Genomic DNA, 14,522 nt, shown 5'->3' with positions numbered 1-14,522 from the left:
GTGCGCATATAAAAGCAAGAAAATCGGGGACATACAAAAACAGTGATACACGCACATCAGTGGCAGGCACACTATTAAATTTCAAAGAAAAAAAAAGCATGGGGAATAACAGGACAAAATTTCTGATGCGTGTAACTTTCAGTGTGTCACAAGGTAACACCTATCAACTTTTGTATTTATAAACCGTATTCGCCGACACATTTATGGTCTTGATCTTTTTGCAAGAATCATTAAAGCACACTCACGGTTTGACTGTTCTCTGCCCCTGGTTCCGAGGCGAGCTTTGAAAGCGATTCTTGCTTTGTTCACAGGATCATGATAACCTAATACACACGCTTGCTTCGTCAAGACATTCAGATCAACATTTGGCAACAGGCGAACGCATTCCGTAGTGAAGGGCTTGTTGAGAGATTGAGCGATCACAACCTCAATGTTTCAAGCACTGTCCGAGATACCAAAGTTATGCTGCACTCAGCCGCAAGGAAAAAAAAAGCGAAGCACAACGACTAACTATAGTTTACAGGACAAGTCTACTAGTTAACATTCGACGAGCGACGCTTGAAGAGGCCACAGAAAACAGCTTCAAGAAGCAAGTGATATGGATAACACACCTTTGATGTCGACCTTGAATCAGCAAAAGCCTTTTCGCTCCGCTTAAGAATCGGCTTGCGGAGTTCTTTGACAGAACTTATAAGACCTGACATCCGAGAAATACCGCGGAAAATATTGTTCAGGTGACACCCAACAATAAGGTGCAGTGCCCATATGGGTTTCTCTTTGTGTAACTCACACTGAGGCATTTTCATCGATGTCGGTTTCACCTCACGACGGCTTCTTTCCAACTTCGATGTCATCGCCGCTACTATGCGTGACTGCTGTACATTTCATGCCGTCTCGCATACATACTCAAATGAGCATCGTCAAGCCACCACAGCCTTAGCAGACTGCGCCACTGTCAAACTCCGATCAAAAATAACCCTTTCTTCACGGCAAGTCCGCCTCCTTTAAAGGCATTTCATCAACAACATTCCTTAACTTTCCGTACAAGAATGTATTGGCTCCAGTAGTTCCTCTTCGAAAAGTCTAAGACTCAAGATCTTTGTGAAACTTTGAAGCTCCCAGACCTTTCTTTCGACACTGCAATGAGTACAGCAAAGAACGAAGACAAGCTCGTCTACGTCTCAGGCGCCGTCCGCTAGTGACGTTTGTGGAGCCCAGTCTCCATCCTTGCCTGCGCACAGAACGAAACCACTTTCCTCACCACGGCAATGTGCACCAGGGGGGTGCGTTGCCATATTTAAATAAGCGTTCATGTATAATTGTCTGAAAGACCTAAACTCGGCGGCACTGGTAGCCCCGCGACCCTTCATGGCGCGAAAGAGCTTCGTAGCACGCTGAGAGCCGCTGCGGCACACACACTCACGGGCGCTCCGTATCTTCCCCCACAATACACGTTCAAGCACACCGAAGACATCTTCTAGACGAGGTGAGCTCGACGGCGGCACTCCAGAAGGTCAGTGTGTCCGTGGGGCGCCTCGGTGTCGACCGCCGCCATAGTGCTGCCAGGCGACCGTGGCGGCACCTTGCGGTGGCGACGACGAATATGCCGGGGCCGTCATACGGGCGCCGGAAATTGGAAATCACTAGGGTCCTCCCACTCTCAGAAGGTCTCTACGAGCACCTCTCTTCTCTGCTCGGCCAGGGGTAGCACGTCGTCCGAGGAGATGTCGTCGCCCACCACGTTCTCCAGGAGCGAGCACTCCGGGTCCTCGTTCTGGCGCTCCGAGCTGTGCCACACGCCGTAGGCCATGTACACCACCACTCCTGCGAGACGGGAAAGACACAAAAGGGTGGCAGAGAAGACAGTGAGAAGCACTGAATGGGAAACGATCCCAACAGAACGCAACTCCCGGACATTTCTCTGTCCCTGAAGCGGAGACAGGGTTAATTGGAGAGGCATGGGAGAGGCCTTTGCTCTGCAGTGGGCGTAGTCAGGCTGATGATGATGATGATGATGAGGCGGAGAAGGGATACTGACAACTGCATCGCACGTAACGCCTCTGACTAATGCGTCCACGACCCGATCCTCTGAGATACAGGTTGCTGACCGTAGCAGCCACAGCGATCACGCATTTCTTTTAAAGGAAATTTTTAAACAAAGAATGATTATTACTACACTAATCTCAGGTGCAGTGTCAAAAACCAGTTCTCCTGCCGGCGCCAACGATATTAATGACTGATACGTTGCCACTCAATTTACTAGCACTTTTAGTGGAATGACATGAAAGAAAGTTTTTGTAGATATCAGCGCATAACATCCTTATATATCTTATTTATAAGAGCAGATGCGCGCGCAAGCTGCAACTTACGAGCTATAGAAATGTTCGAGCTAAAGCTCTCCCCCTGAACCGCTTGTGGGAAGCTGAAATGAAATAGAGTCATCATGGTTTTGGCAGCTGAGGGCAACACGAGCTGAGACGCAACTCTTTTCTGTGACCTCCGGAGGAAGCCGACATACAATGTCCCATATTGGAGCCTTAGAAGTATCAATAAACAAATAAATAAACGAATAGGCATCGTGAATATGCACGCTATTAAACACGTACCGCTGAGTGCCGGGCAAAATTAAGGGCACACGATTCAAATTCAAATTCAAATTTTATTTGCCACCATGGTACAGATGATGGCGGGGACCCGTAGTAAAAGCTGCCGTTTGACAGCTTGACAATGCCACGGGCCCCCACTTTGACAGCAATGCAGTGGTTTTTTTTTTTCACACACACACACACACAAAAAAGAAAATACAGGAAATACAGATAACAAAGGAAAAAAAATACATATAGCAGAGCTGTTATCAGGTTACAGTAGTCAGCATAAAATCAACAGCATTGTCCTGGCTGGAAAGAAAACTTACAATGATGGTGAAAGAAAGAATTAGGTAAACAAATCACAGAAAAAAAAAAGGTTAGGTGTAGTGTAAAAAATATTCGAACAGTTTGTGGCGTGTTGTGTTTTGGAGATCAATATCGTTTTGTGCGAGTTTGTTAAGAAGTCGTGGTAGTTTATTTTCTAATGTTTGATTACCATAGAAAGTTCTGTATGTTTTTACGTTCCATTGTGCTATATTTCTTGTGTTGTACATTGCATCTCGTTTTTTCTAAACCAGCTAATTTGGATAGAAAAGATATATTCTTCAACACCTCGTTTTTCAAACACTTGCTCAGACGATAGTCATAAAGCTTAGTAATTGGAAGTAAGTTATACTTTAAGAAAAGTGCGGCCGTATGGTAGGTATGCGAAACATGGTATTGTTGATGGTATTGTTATTGAATATAGCAAACTTTATCAATAATTCTGTACACATCTTGGTTAATAACAATTATTGCCATTCCCGCACGTTAACAAGTAAAAACGAAAAAAAAAAGTCGGCAGAGACAATTAAGATTGCTTGTGTGCGAGAAGGCGTAAGCCCGCCCGCTCACTTTGCGAACGCAGTTGCCGCGTGCTGCGGCGTGATGTAACAACATCCTACGCAGTTGGCCATTCTACCATTCTACCTCTGCATGTCTACGTAGCCGCCGCCACGATGCCGCCGCACCCCTTCCAAACTGCGCGCTAACTTCGTGAAGGCAGTCGCTGGCATACCGCGGCCAGCGCTCCGCCTTAATTAAGAGCATGACGCGATAGGTAACGGATTAATGCCCATATATATAGAATATGTCTTTCTCTACTAGACATTCATGTGTGTCTGGCAGTCCTCATAACTCCCTTGGCGCAGTGGTTCAGCGGTTAAGCGGTGCGCCACTGCCCTGGGATGACAGGTCCTGCCACAGGTGAAACGTCCCGAGCAACCTCGCACGGTCATTCATTTATTCAAGCGCCACCTGCCAGGTTGCATGACGACGCCATGTCTCTCTCTCTCTCTCACACACACACACACGCGCGCTCGCACGCACGCTCGCACGCACGCACGCTCGCACGCACGCACGCACACACACACACACACACACACACACGCGCGCGCGCTCGCACGCACGCACGCACGCACGCACACGCACACGCACGCGCGCGCACGCACGCACGCACGCACGCACGCACACACACACACACACACACACACACACACACACACACACACACACACACACACACACACACACACACACACACACACACACACACACACACACACACACACACACACACACACACACAGAGAGAGAGAGAGACAAGTTTTCGCTCAATGGGGCAAGAAGGCTTACGCCTTAAAAGAAAAGACGAGGACAGAATTTGGTCTTGTTGCACCTCCAGAAAACTGGTTTAAACCCACGCTAATTGTTGTTTCTATTTGCACGAAAATTGCTTAACAGTTTCGCTTTGTTCCCAACACTGCTCTCGACTGAAAACCTCTGCAATAGCGGACCAGCAAATCGTCACACGCAGAAGAGGCACCCTTATCCGCGGCAGCAACTCACGCCGGCTCAAGAACCGTGAAGTCATTACATATAGTCGGACGAAGCTTCGCAATACCGTCGCAATAACCATGATGCGCTGGGAGACAGCGAAAAGGTGATGACTGTGATAAGGGGGCGCGAGTGCAGGTGCGAAAGCGGCAGGTAGGGAAACAAGAAGGAAAAGTGAATTCTTTTATTGGGCAACATCAGGTAATGAAAAAAGGGCTGCCTGGTTCTCATTTGCATTATCGACAAAAGTTCGCCAAGCATGAGCGGCCCCCTCTCCTATCTGTTTTTCCTGTTTGGCATGGTGTGTGCGTGTGGAACAAGAGAGACTAGCACGTGTTGTTACGTTTTTTACACACGGATGAGCGCTGTGCGAAAAGGTCATCGGCCGAAAAAAGGCCTAGCTGCACTGTGAGGGATTAGATGCAATGCGTTCCAACTGCGAAAATCAGCAGCCGTCGCCAGACAGGCTGGTTTGCAAGCGTATCGTTTCAAGTCGCTTTATATCCAGTTCAAATAAGGAGCCTTGCTCTGTAACCGTTCGGTTTCTTTTTTTTTTAAATTAATTCTTTTGTTCGCTCCATAATTGGCAGCAACTGCCTACGGTGTCGGTTCCGTTAACCAGTGAGAGGTGGCTCTCCTAACGCTGGATTTTTGCAAGTAATTTTTTTGCCGACTCGTCTTTTGTTGAATTGGTGAACAACGCATTTGATATGATTGCTTTCTAGTAAGAGTCCTGACCAGTCAGGTGGAAGTTACAAACCGTAGAATTTAAGAAAAGCATCCATCGAGAAATAAGTCGAGAAAGACCCGAGAAAAAGAATCGTTGCAATACACAGCTATTCGAGCTTGCCTGGCATCAAGACAAAGTTAGTGAGTTGGGTTAGTGATGATGTTTCTCTGTGATGACGCTGGAAGGCGGCAGTTATGTGTGCGACTTTGCTCAGTATATCGGGTCTCAGGACTTGTGTGAACCACAAGCACACAAAGCCGATGCCTTGATAACTACAACTATCTAGATAACTGTCTAGCTCAAAATTAATTTATCTTGGCTCCTTACGTCATTCGGGATTGGCTGAAGCGAGGCCACACCCAAACGATATTGACAGTATATGAAAATCCGAGCGGCTAACGATACGGATAAAATACAGTTGAAGGGAAGCAGCTGTATTATACTCGCATAATTCCGCTTCCGTACTATCTTCTGCACTTTACAACTGAACGGCTACCTACCAAAATTGACAGATATGAGGATTAATAATAAGGGAGTAATTACTCACTGACATCCATCCGAGCGCCGCCATACGGCTACAAAGGAAAGCTGTACAGGTTTCTGAGAAAGCTGTAGAGCTTTCCTTTGCAGCCGTATGGCTGCGCACGGGTGGCTGCCAATGAGTAATTACTCCCTCATTACAAATCCACTCCACCTTGGGGGATTCCCCCCGACATTTGACTAATATGAGGATTACTTTGCTAAACTGGGAAGCTCGTTATATCCGGAAATACTTCGCAGTATTGAAGGCAACGAAAGTTATTTTACAGCTTTAGTCTTGCCTGCTAGGGCACTACGAGCAACTAGCATGCAGACGCACTGCGGTGCACGAATGGTGAGCGCGTGTTTTTGGAATTCTCGTGGGCCCCAGATAATTTCGTCAGGTGGTAGATGACATCGAAGAACGCGAACAGAGCGAATACTAACAACGCACGATCCTCAATGTGAGTGCTAGCATGCATATTATCAATAAATTTGGCTCTGCTACTTCTCACTGTTTTGCGGTGATGTCATTCTTAAGAAGAACTTTTTAAGGACGTCCGGTAAAGCGGCACAGAACTTCAATTTATTTTCTTTTGAGACTGAACGAAGCATTGAGCTGTAACAGCATTTGTTGGATAAATCATAGTTGGCTCGACGAGGTCGAGATACTCGGTAAACAGGCTGCACAAAACTAATATTTGAGAAATTGTTCTTCTTTTACTTGCGACCGCGATTAATGAAGTTCTCCAAACTAACGTTTAAGAAGAAACGCGAAGTTTTAAAGGAAAAATGTTTTTGTTTGACAACAAAGGCTAGGAAAAAAAAACAAAGCAAAGCACCACACCACATGCCACGGAGGTACGAGAAAGAGAGAGAGAAAGGGATTTTAGCGAGAGGAAAAGGTGGAGAGGGCATGGAGGTACGAGCAGGTTAAAAGCGTTCGCCTACTGTGAATAGGCGAGCGTAGCTTCGATGCCACAACGCTAGTAGACAGTGCAATAACCGGAGGGAGTGCAGATTGGAAAAAAGCCGATAAGCGGACATCACGGAAGGGCCATCATCGCTGGAAATGAGAAAAGAGCAAATCCAAAGCGCAAACGTTTTTCAGAGCCAACCAGGTCATCTGTGTCGGACGTGAGCGGCACACCTATAAAGTCCGCCGTTCCCGTGCACCTGCCGGGAATATTCAATGCTCCGCCTGACTTACCCGTGAATAAGTTTTAAACGAACAAAGTTATACAAAGTGGGAACAAGTAGGGGTGACAGCGAGTGGCCCACCGGAGAACCGGCATCTCTCAGCAGTTTGTACCAGTACGACGACCAGTCACCTCTCCTAATCTACGTGTACAAGGTTGATTGGTCTTCCGTAATGTGTTTAGCATGTGTAAACGTGCACCCGTGGTAGTGAAAATATGTTTTTGTTTTGGAAATGAGAGGATCACGGAGCAGGAGGAAGGGGGATATAGGACGAGATTTTTGTGTCTCAGTAGGGCTTATCCGTATTTTGGTATGATTTGTTTTTATAACTTGAAGAAAGACGCAGTGAAACAGAACAGAGAAAAGAGAGAAGCCCCGGCCAGCTGAAACGACGCACAATGCCTTCCGTCTCCACAGAGGAGGAGGAGTAGAAAAAGTTTGGTTTTTCGCGTAGCGAGTGTCGTCGCGTCACTTCCTGTTTCTCTCTTTCTCGCCAATGTGTATCCCCTGTTCGTCGTGGCATAGAAAACAGGTAAGCACATAAATGCAGCAGACCGATGGCCGGCACAATGAGGTATTGGGTTGTGAATAGAAAGGAGCAAAGCCAGGAAGAGTAAAACTGTCGAAAAGCCAAATTTTTGCATATCACCCAATGAATGTTCTGACCATTGCCACCCGCAACCTCTTGAGTCAGTGGTGAAGCGTGAAACACGATACACGATGACACCATAACAAACAAACAAACAAACAAAATAACAAACAAACAAACAAACAAACAAACAAACAAACAAACAGAAAAAGCTGGCTGCTCGACGTTACCCCACATCTCCGGAAGAAAATTTAGGTGTTCTTGCGGACGCAAGGCATAATGTCAGCTGTAAGACACTTTAATCTGTTGGTAGTTTGAGATCCCATGTATGTGGTATCATTAAACTTGCGGAAGTTTTTTTTTCTTCTTATGACGGCTGCTAGCCATAGTAAAAAAGAGCTGTTTGTGTCTCATAAGAATATGTCCAGGCCGACTCCGTCGTTTTAGTTTTATTTGCTTGTTTATGGGGTTCAAAGTCCCAAAGCGACTCAGGCTATGAGGGACGCCGTAGTGAAGGGCTCAGGAAATTTCGACCATCTGGGGTTCTTTAACGTCCACTGACATCGCACAGTACACGGGCCTCTAAAATTTCGTCTCCATCGAAATTCGACCGCCGCGGCTGGGATCGAACCCGCGTCTTTCGGGTCAGCAGCCAAGCACCATATCCACTGAGCCACCGCGGCGGCTCCAGTTTTATTTCCCTTCCTCTATTTATGCACAAATATTTACAATATTTATCTGAAACAATATTTATCAAAACAATAGTCATCTGAAAAGCAACAGTCTTCACTCTGAAAACCAGAGTTATGTCTCACAAGCAAATAGCTTCTGGAACACCAGATAAGTAAAAAAAATTTCAGTAACAAACAAGTGGAGAAAAGGTATGCCAGCAGAAGAAAATGACAAATCCATGTTATAAATGTACAGGAGAGCTCAAAATGAAACTGAAAAGTAATTGTTTTTCGAGGATTATAATCAAGCAGCTTTATTTCTCGAGGCTCGGGATCGGTGTTGGGGGACAAATGATAGCGCAAAAAAATTTCACACCACAGAAGATGCTTGTTGTAGTGTAAGGCAGCAGACCAGGTCCATTGAGTCATTTACCATGAACGCGTTCAATTCACACAAAGAACTCGCTTTAACTTTTTGTCTCGCTTGTCGCTCCTTTTATCTCCTTCCCATACGTAAGGCATCCAACCGAACATCTCCTGGTTAACCTCTTGTCGTTTCCTTTTCTTTTTTATCGCTTTCTGTCGCTCTGTGTCTCACATTATAAACTTTGCAAAGCGATAGAGCCTATTTTTGCCAGTGGTATGCCATCAAACTTGCTACACATGAGGCCACTACGAAGATAAAAGATGATTCGTGGCCTAAAAACAACAAAGTTGTAGTAAGTGTTCAGAAGGTAGCTATAAGAAAAATAAGATTAAAGGAGTGACGGAGGCTAGCCAGGCAGTAGTTTAGCCAAGTAGAAAAAAAAAAATCACTGAAATTGTTTCCAAGAAGACACGTCAGGAATTGTACTTATTATTAGCCAAGTGGACAACTGTCACTGCCTCGACATAAAGGGGACGCGATTCATCTATCTATAGTTGGTCGTTGATAGAAAAGACTAGTTCCCTCCCCCTCTTCAAGTCCCGCAAAGCAACGGCTCATTTTGCGAGCAGCTAAACAAATAAACAAAAGAAAAACTATACTCCGCGCTCTCTCGAGTGGTGATGATGTCTTCTGGAACCGTTTCTCCGGAAACGTCGTGCCATCTCCGGATCTCTTTCGTCATGTGCGGCCGTTCGATCACGCAGCGCGCCAACTCGACGAAGCCTCGCTTCTTTGAGGAAGTCTACATGCAATCGCTTCAGCCGCCGCCGCCGTCAAGATCGCGGAGATCATTGAGCGAGTATCAATAGAACACTTCCTCTCCTGCCACCGTTTCTTTCTTCCCTTTCTTTCTGGCTCCATCACCCACTAAGCACCATGTCCCTCCCCTCGTAAGACTTGCTACGCCAATGCCCCTGGCGTCAGCGCTTCATGGCGACAGAGTTAATGACTCCGCGCAAGAGGCGGCGAGTAGATTAGGAAGGCCTGACCATCTTTACTTCCTTTTTGTTTTGCCCCGCGTGTACAGTGTGCGTACAGTCTGCGCTTTTTTTACTTCTCGCACTCTCCTCTTCGATCGGGAGATGTAGCGTCCCCGCTTTTCATCTCACGAGGCATATTCTTTTGCTCGGAGGTCGGATCGTTCACCGAGTGTAGCCCCTTTTTTTATCTGTTTTTCTTTTCTTCTCTTCCAGGCACATCGTGGTTTCCAAGACGACCTCTTATCGGTCGCCGGGCGAAGACGAGACGCGAAAGAATGTTTCATCCAGCGGAAACTATTCTGCCTGATCAGTCCAGCCTGTCGCGTAACGCTGTTGCTACGCGTTTTATTGTACTCTATCCTGTCTTTCGAAGGAGGGGGTAGGACAGCTAGACCGCTTTGGAATACTATGGATGCCCGCTAAAGGAATTAAAAAAAAAATAATAAACACAAGACAGACCTTCCAAGGTTTCTAAATCAATACAGAATTCTTGGTAGCCGTATCTTTAGTTGTGGCTTTTCGTTATTCCGAATTCGCTTAGTTCAAACTTCCTGCTTATTAGAACTGACACTCTGGCTCTGTAAACATGCAGCGTATTAAAAGAACAGCTCTGAATTCGAACTCTGCAAAATTCAAACTCATTCTTGGCTTCCTTGGAGTTCGAAATGACGAGGGTCGACTAGGTAACCGTCCTTATAGCGAAAAGAATTAGAACTTTAATACAGACAATAAAATCAAAACACTGACGCTCTAGCGTACGCTCAAGAGCGAGATGTTCGAACTTGTATGGTCAGAGAAGCCGTTAAAAACCACTCACTGACGTATAGAAGTACGCGGATAAATGTTGGCAAATATCAGAGTGAAACCGAAAGATTGTGGGGCCGAAATATGTCCAAACGTGCAGGGCTTCATAAGTGATCAAGGGCCAGACAACGAACGTCGAGAAAGTTTGGAGTTAAGTCTATAAAGCTGATTTTACTACGAAAGTGCTGACCAGGCATTCGCTTACTCATAAATCTTTTACCACGAAAAGGTACTCATTTTTAAATAAAAAAATTAAAATAAAATAAAATGTGCACAGTTCGGTCGCAGTGAATTCTTCATGCGCTCTCCTCATTCATTTTGCCTGCGCTCGGGTTTCTGCCGGTTCTCTCAGTCGCATTCAGAGAGATGATATACGCGTCAAACTATTCCGAGAGCCAACATACATTATTCTTACGACCGAACTTTACCCCTTAAGGCACTACGAAAGAGCGAAGTTTGAACGCAGTCGTTCCCCCTCACAAAAAAACAACGCCAGAACCTCGCAAATAATGCGTACACACAGCTCCCCAGATCGCGCCACTTGCAAGAGAAATGGTATCTCCCGAGACGTGTCAGGATGAAAGATAAGAACGGTGGCAGCGGTGTGGATGCTCTGCCTCGCGTTCCTTAAGGAGAGAAAGGTGATGTATGATTGAAGCAGAAAAGGCAAGTTCTCTTCGTTTAATCTAGCGCGCCATTGTGAGATCCTTACACAAGATCCTTGATTGATGGTGTCGGCACCGCTGGGTCGCGCTAGGGCGACCAGGCGTGGCGCGTGGAAGCACGCACGGCACTTCCCTGGAGATCGCTATCTTGCTCGCTCGAGGACATGCCGCCGGTGCCGGGGAGAAAATGTAAGGAGGTAGAGTAAAGACGTCTTGCCTGAACGTTCAAATACTCGAAGGTGCCTAGGGTGTCTCTAGCTGTGCAACTTCGGCAAACTTTACTCTCCGACAGAGGTTGGAGGGGGGGGGGGGGGGTGTTATGCTGCGTGTAAAGGAGGTTGTGATAACCCCCTGCTGGTACTGCGCAGAATGCTTGCGCGAAAAGAAACACAAAATGAACTGCTCACTTTTTGAACACATTTTTTTAACGTTTCAGGAACCTGAACTTAAAAACCTTGCCTCGGTACCGGTTAGTCTTACGCGATCTAAAAAGATTGTTGTTGCCAGATTAGTACGCCATGCATTTGGTCCGCCTTAGCATGGTACAGGCTGCCTAACAGCTTTACTGTAACAGCTGCTAGAATGTTGAGAAAGGTTTATGGCTTATAGGGGTTTAACGTCCCAGAGCGAATCAGGCCATGAGAGGCGCCATAGTGAAGGGCTCCGGAATTTTCGACCCCCTGTGGTTCTTTAACGTGCACTGACATCGCACAGTACACGGGACTCTAGAATTTAGATGGAGGCGAAATTCGACCGCCGCGGCCGGGATCGAACCCGCGTCTTTCGGGTCAGCAGCCGAGCACCATAACCGCTGAGCCACCGCGGCGGACGAATGTAGAGAAAGGACATATCAGGTGTTTCAGCGGACACTGAGAAATTACTAAATATAGAAATAGAAAGAAAATGTTTTAATTAACGAGCCGTCAGTCGCGACGGACGTCCGTTATGTTAAAAGACATGTCAGTAAGGTAGTCCCTTTGGAAAACCTTACTAGTTAATATTTAATTAGCGCAGTCTGCTGGTTAGTGCCAAAGGTGAGTTCGTAGCCGCAGACAAGCCCAAATTATGCCAGGATTTTTAAAACAGGACCAAAAGTCATTTTCTAAAACCTTGAAGCATGAAGAAATGGCGTACTTTTTCAGCACAAAACTGAAACCAAGCTCATGATGCGCGCAGGAAGTTCGTTACAAATGTAACGTCCACTGGCGACGTGCTGCAGCAGATACGGCGTCCAATTTGAACTGCAGATCCCATTGCACGACGGAAAGCACTTTCGTTCGCTTCGTTGCTTGGTACAAGAAAACGGCTGCATTGTCCTCATTTCAGATAATAACTAGCTAATTAACGCAATTTTCAACATATGCGACGTTCGCCGGGCTGAGACTATTCTTTAAAAAAAAATTCTTTGTATTTCAACCATCCCATTTTTAAGAATTTCTGAAAGTGCCCGCTGAAAGAGCCGGCATACACTGAAGTGGCAACTGTCCCTTTCGTTCTGGAGTCAGTATATTAATTAGGCTCTGACAACTTCGAGTTTCTATGTTGGGATTGTCCGAACTCTTCGCGAAATGTGGGCGTGCAGAAAAAACTCCGCGCATGCACTGGTGGCATGCACTGCACTACGCGGACCTAAATGCGCTCAACCTTCCTTGCGGTACATTGAAATCGACACCTACCTGAAGACGCAGAGTTTCAGATGCACTGCTTGCTTGAGAAATTGTGCCCTCACGTACTCTGACTCACGTAAGTGGAGCGAATATCGCTAAAGTCACAATCCGGCTTCAGTAAACTGGGAGCCCAATTCTCCCTCCAAAAAAAGTTCGGGCTTGGGCACAATGCGTTATTAATTATTAGGAATACAGCTGCCCGTACGTCGTGGCGGCATACCGGAAATGCACACGAGCAGTCGTAACACTTGACCCTCCTCATTATGCGTTATAGACTCCATTTTAACAAATTCAGGTTTTGTCACGGCCTTGTTCCTTTCCACTCCGCTGAATAAAGCTAAAAAAAAAAAAAGATATATGTCCAAAAGGGTGTTGTTATGGGTGCACGGATGAGAAAACTTTTTTTTGTTTTTCGCGAAAATCAAAACAATACAAACGAACGTGGAAATGACACAAAATGGACGCTGAGACAAACCAAATCAAACTTCGCTTGCATCGTTTACTTCCCCGTGCTAGTGGCAAAGAGCTGAAAACAATGAAATGAACGCTACGCCGCTACCAGACGTTTTCGCAAGCAAACTCCGGTGCGCCAAGACAGTTTCTGGCACGCTTATGCTCCTTGCTTTAGGCTGCACCGTTATTAATTTCTAACTTGTTATCCCAAAGTCTATTTCCATCTTTAGGTAGCGAGTTTAAATCAACTGAGGGGAGCAGATTTTCAATTTTTAAATCCAGTTTTCCCAAACATAAACGCGTATTTTGATGCCCGAAAACGGCGACATTGCGATGAAGGGAAACACAGCAAGCTTTCGTACACAAATGAAAGTTAGGGTCCCAAAGCGACTAAGGATATGAGGGACGTCGTAGTGAAGGGCTCCGGAAATTTCGACCACCTGGGGCTCTTTAACGGGCACTGACGTCGCACAATAAATGGGCCTCTAGAATTTTGATGGAGGCGAAATTCTAGAGGCTTGCGTGCTGTCCGACGTCAGTGCACGTTAAAGAACCGCAGGTGGTCGAAATTTCCAGAGCTCTTCACTACGGCGTCCCTCATAGCCTTAGTCGCTTTGGGACGTTAAACTCCAATAAACCAAGCCAAAATCTGGTAGTTTTGCTCTCAGTGTCCCTTAAAGCGCTGGAGCGTTCGCTGTGTGCGTGCTTCCCACCGCAAACGGATAGCGTACTCAGTATCGACTAATAATTCGTGTCATGTTTCGGTTGTTTCATGGGGTTTAACGTCCCGAAGCGACTCAGGCTTTATATGAAGGGTGCCGTAGTTGAGGGCTCCGGATAGTTTCGGTCAACTGGGGTTCTTTAACCTGCACTGGCATCGCACAGTACACGGTCCTCTAGAATTTCGCCTCCATCGAAATTCGACCGCAGCCGAAAGGATCAAACCCTAGTCTTTCGGGTCAGCAGCCGAGCGCCATAACCACTCAGCCACCGCGGCGGCTTTCTCGAGAAATAATCTGCACCTGCAGAATGTTAGAAAACGTCACAAGGCGGGGTGGTTTAAGATTTTCCGCGCCTAAATAAGTGGCCCCGTAGCAGTGCCTTACTTCAGTACCCTTGGTCGCATCTAGCCTGTTTTTTTTTTTTTCTTTTTAACACAGAGGCCAAATGATGAGGGATATAGAAGATTTATCAGGTTTGCATCTCGGTTTGCATGAAGCCGAGTGATACCTTATAAATAGTGAAAGGCTCTGCAACCATGCGTTCATAATTTTCTCTCGATTTTTCTTTTTGTTTTGTTTCTTCGTTTTTTCCCCCGCATTCTTTCGTCCCATCAAAAGGCGCTCATTAGTTG

The 14,522-nt window shown here is 46.2% G+C and overlaps 1 protein-coding gene across 1 annotated transcript in view; it reads right to left on the bottom strand.

Moving 5' to 3' along the window:
• Positions 1–220: 220 nt before the first annotated feature.
• Positions 221–14,522, bottom strand: part of LOC149363496 (high affinity cationic amino acid transporter 1-like) — a 396,987-nt gene continuing 382,685 nt past the window's right edge. The window contains exon 7 of the mRNA XM_089573501.1: positions 221–1,824. Coding sequence (XP_089429627.1) covers positions 1,661–1,824 — 164 coding nt within the window. The 3' untranslated portion in view covers positions 221–1,660. The remainder of the gene's footprint in view (positions 1,825–14,522) is intronic.

This window comes from Amblyomma mixtum, chromosome 2 (genome assembly GCF_055824585.1).
Source record: "Amblyomma mixtum isolate Tamu chromosome 2, ASM5582458v1, whole genome shotgun sequence".
NCBI classification, from domain to species: Eukaryota; Metazoa; Arthropoda; class Arachnida; order Ixodida; family Ixodidae; genus Amblyomma; species Amblyomma mixtum.
The sequence above is the reverse complement of the archived record's forward strand: the minus strand, read 5'-3'. Positions and strand labels throughout refer to the sequence as shown.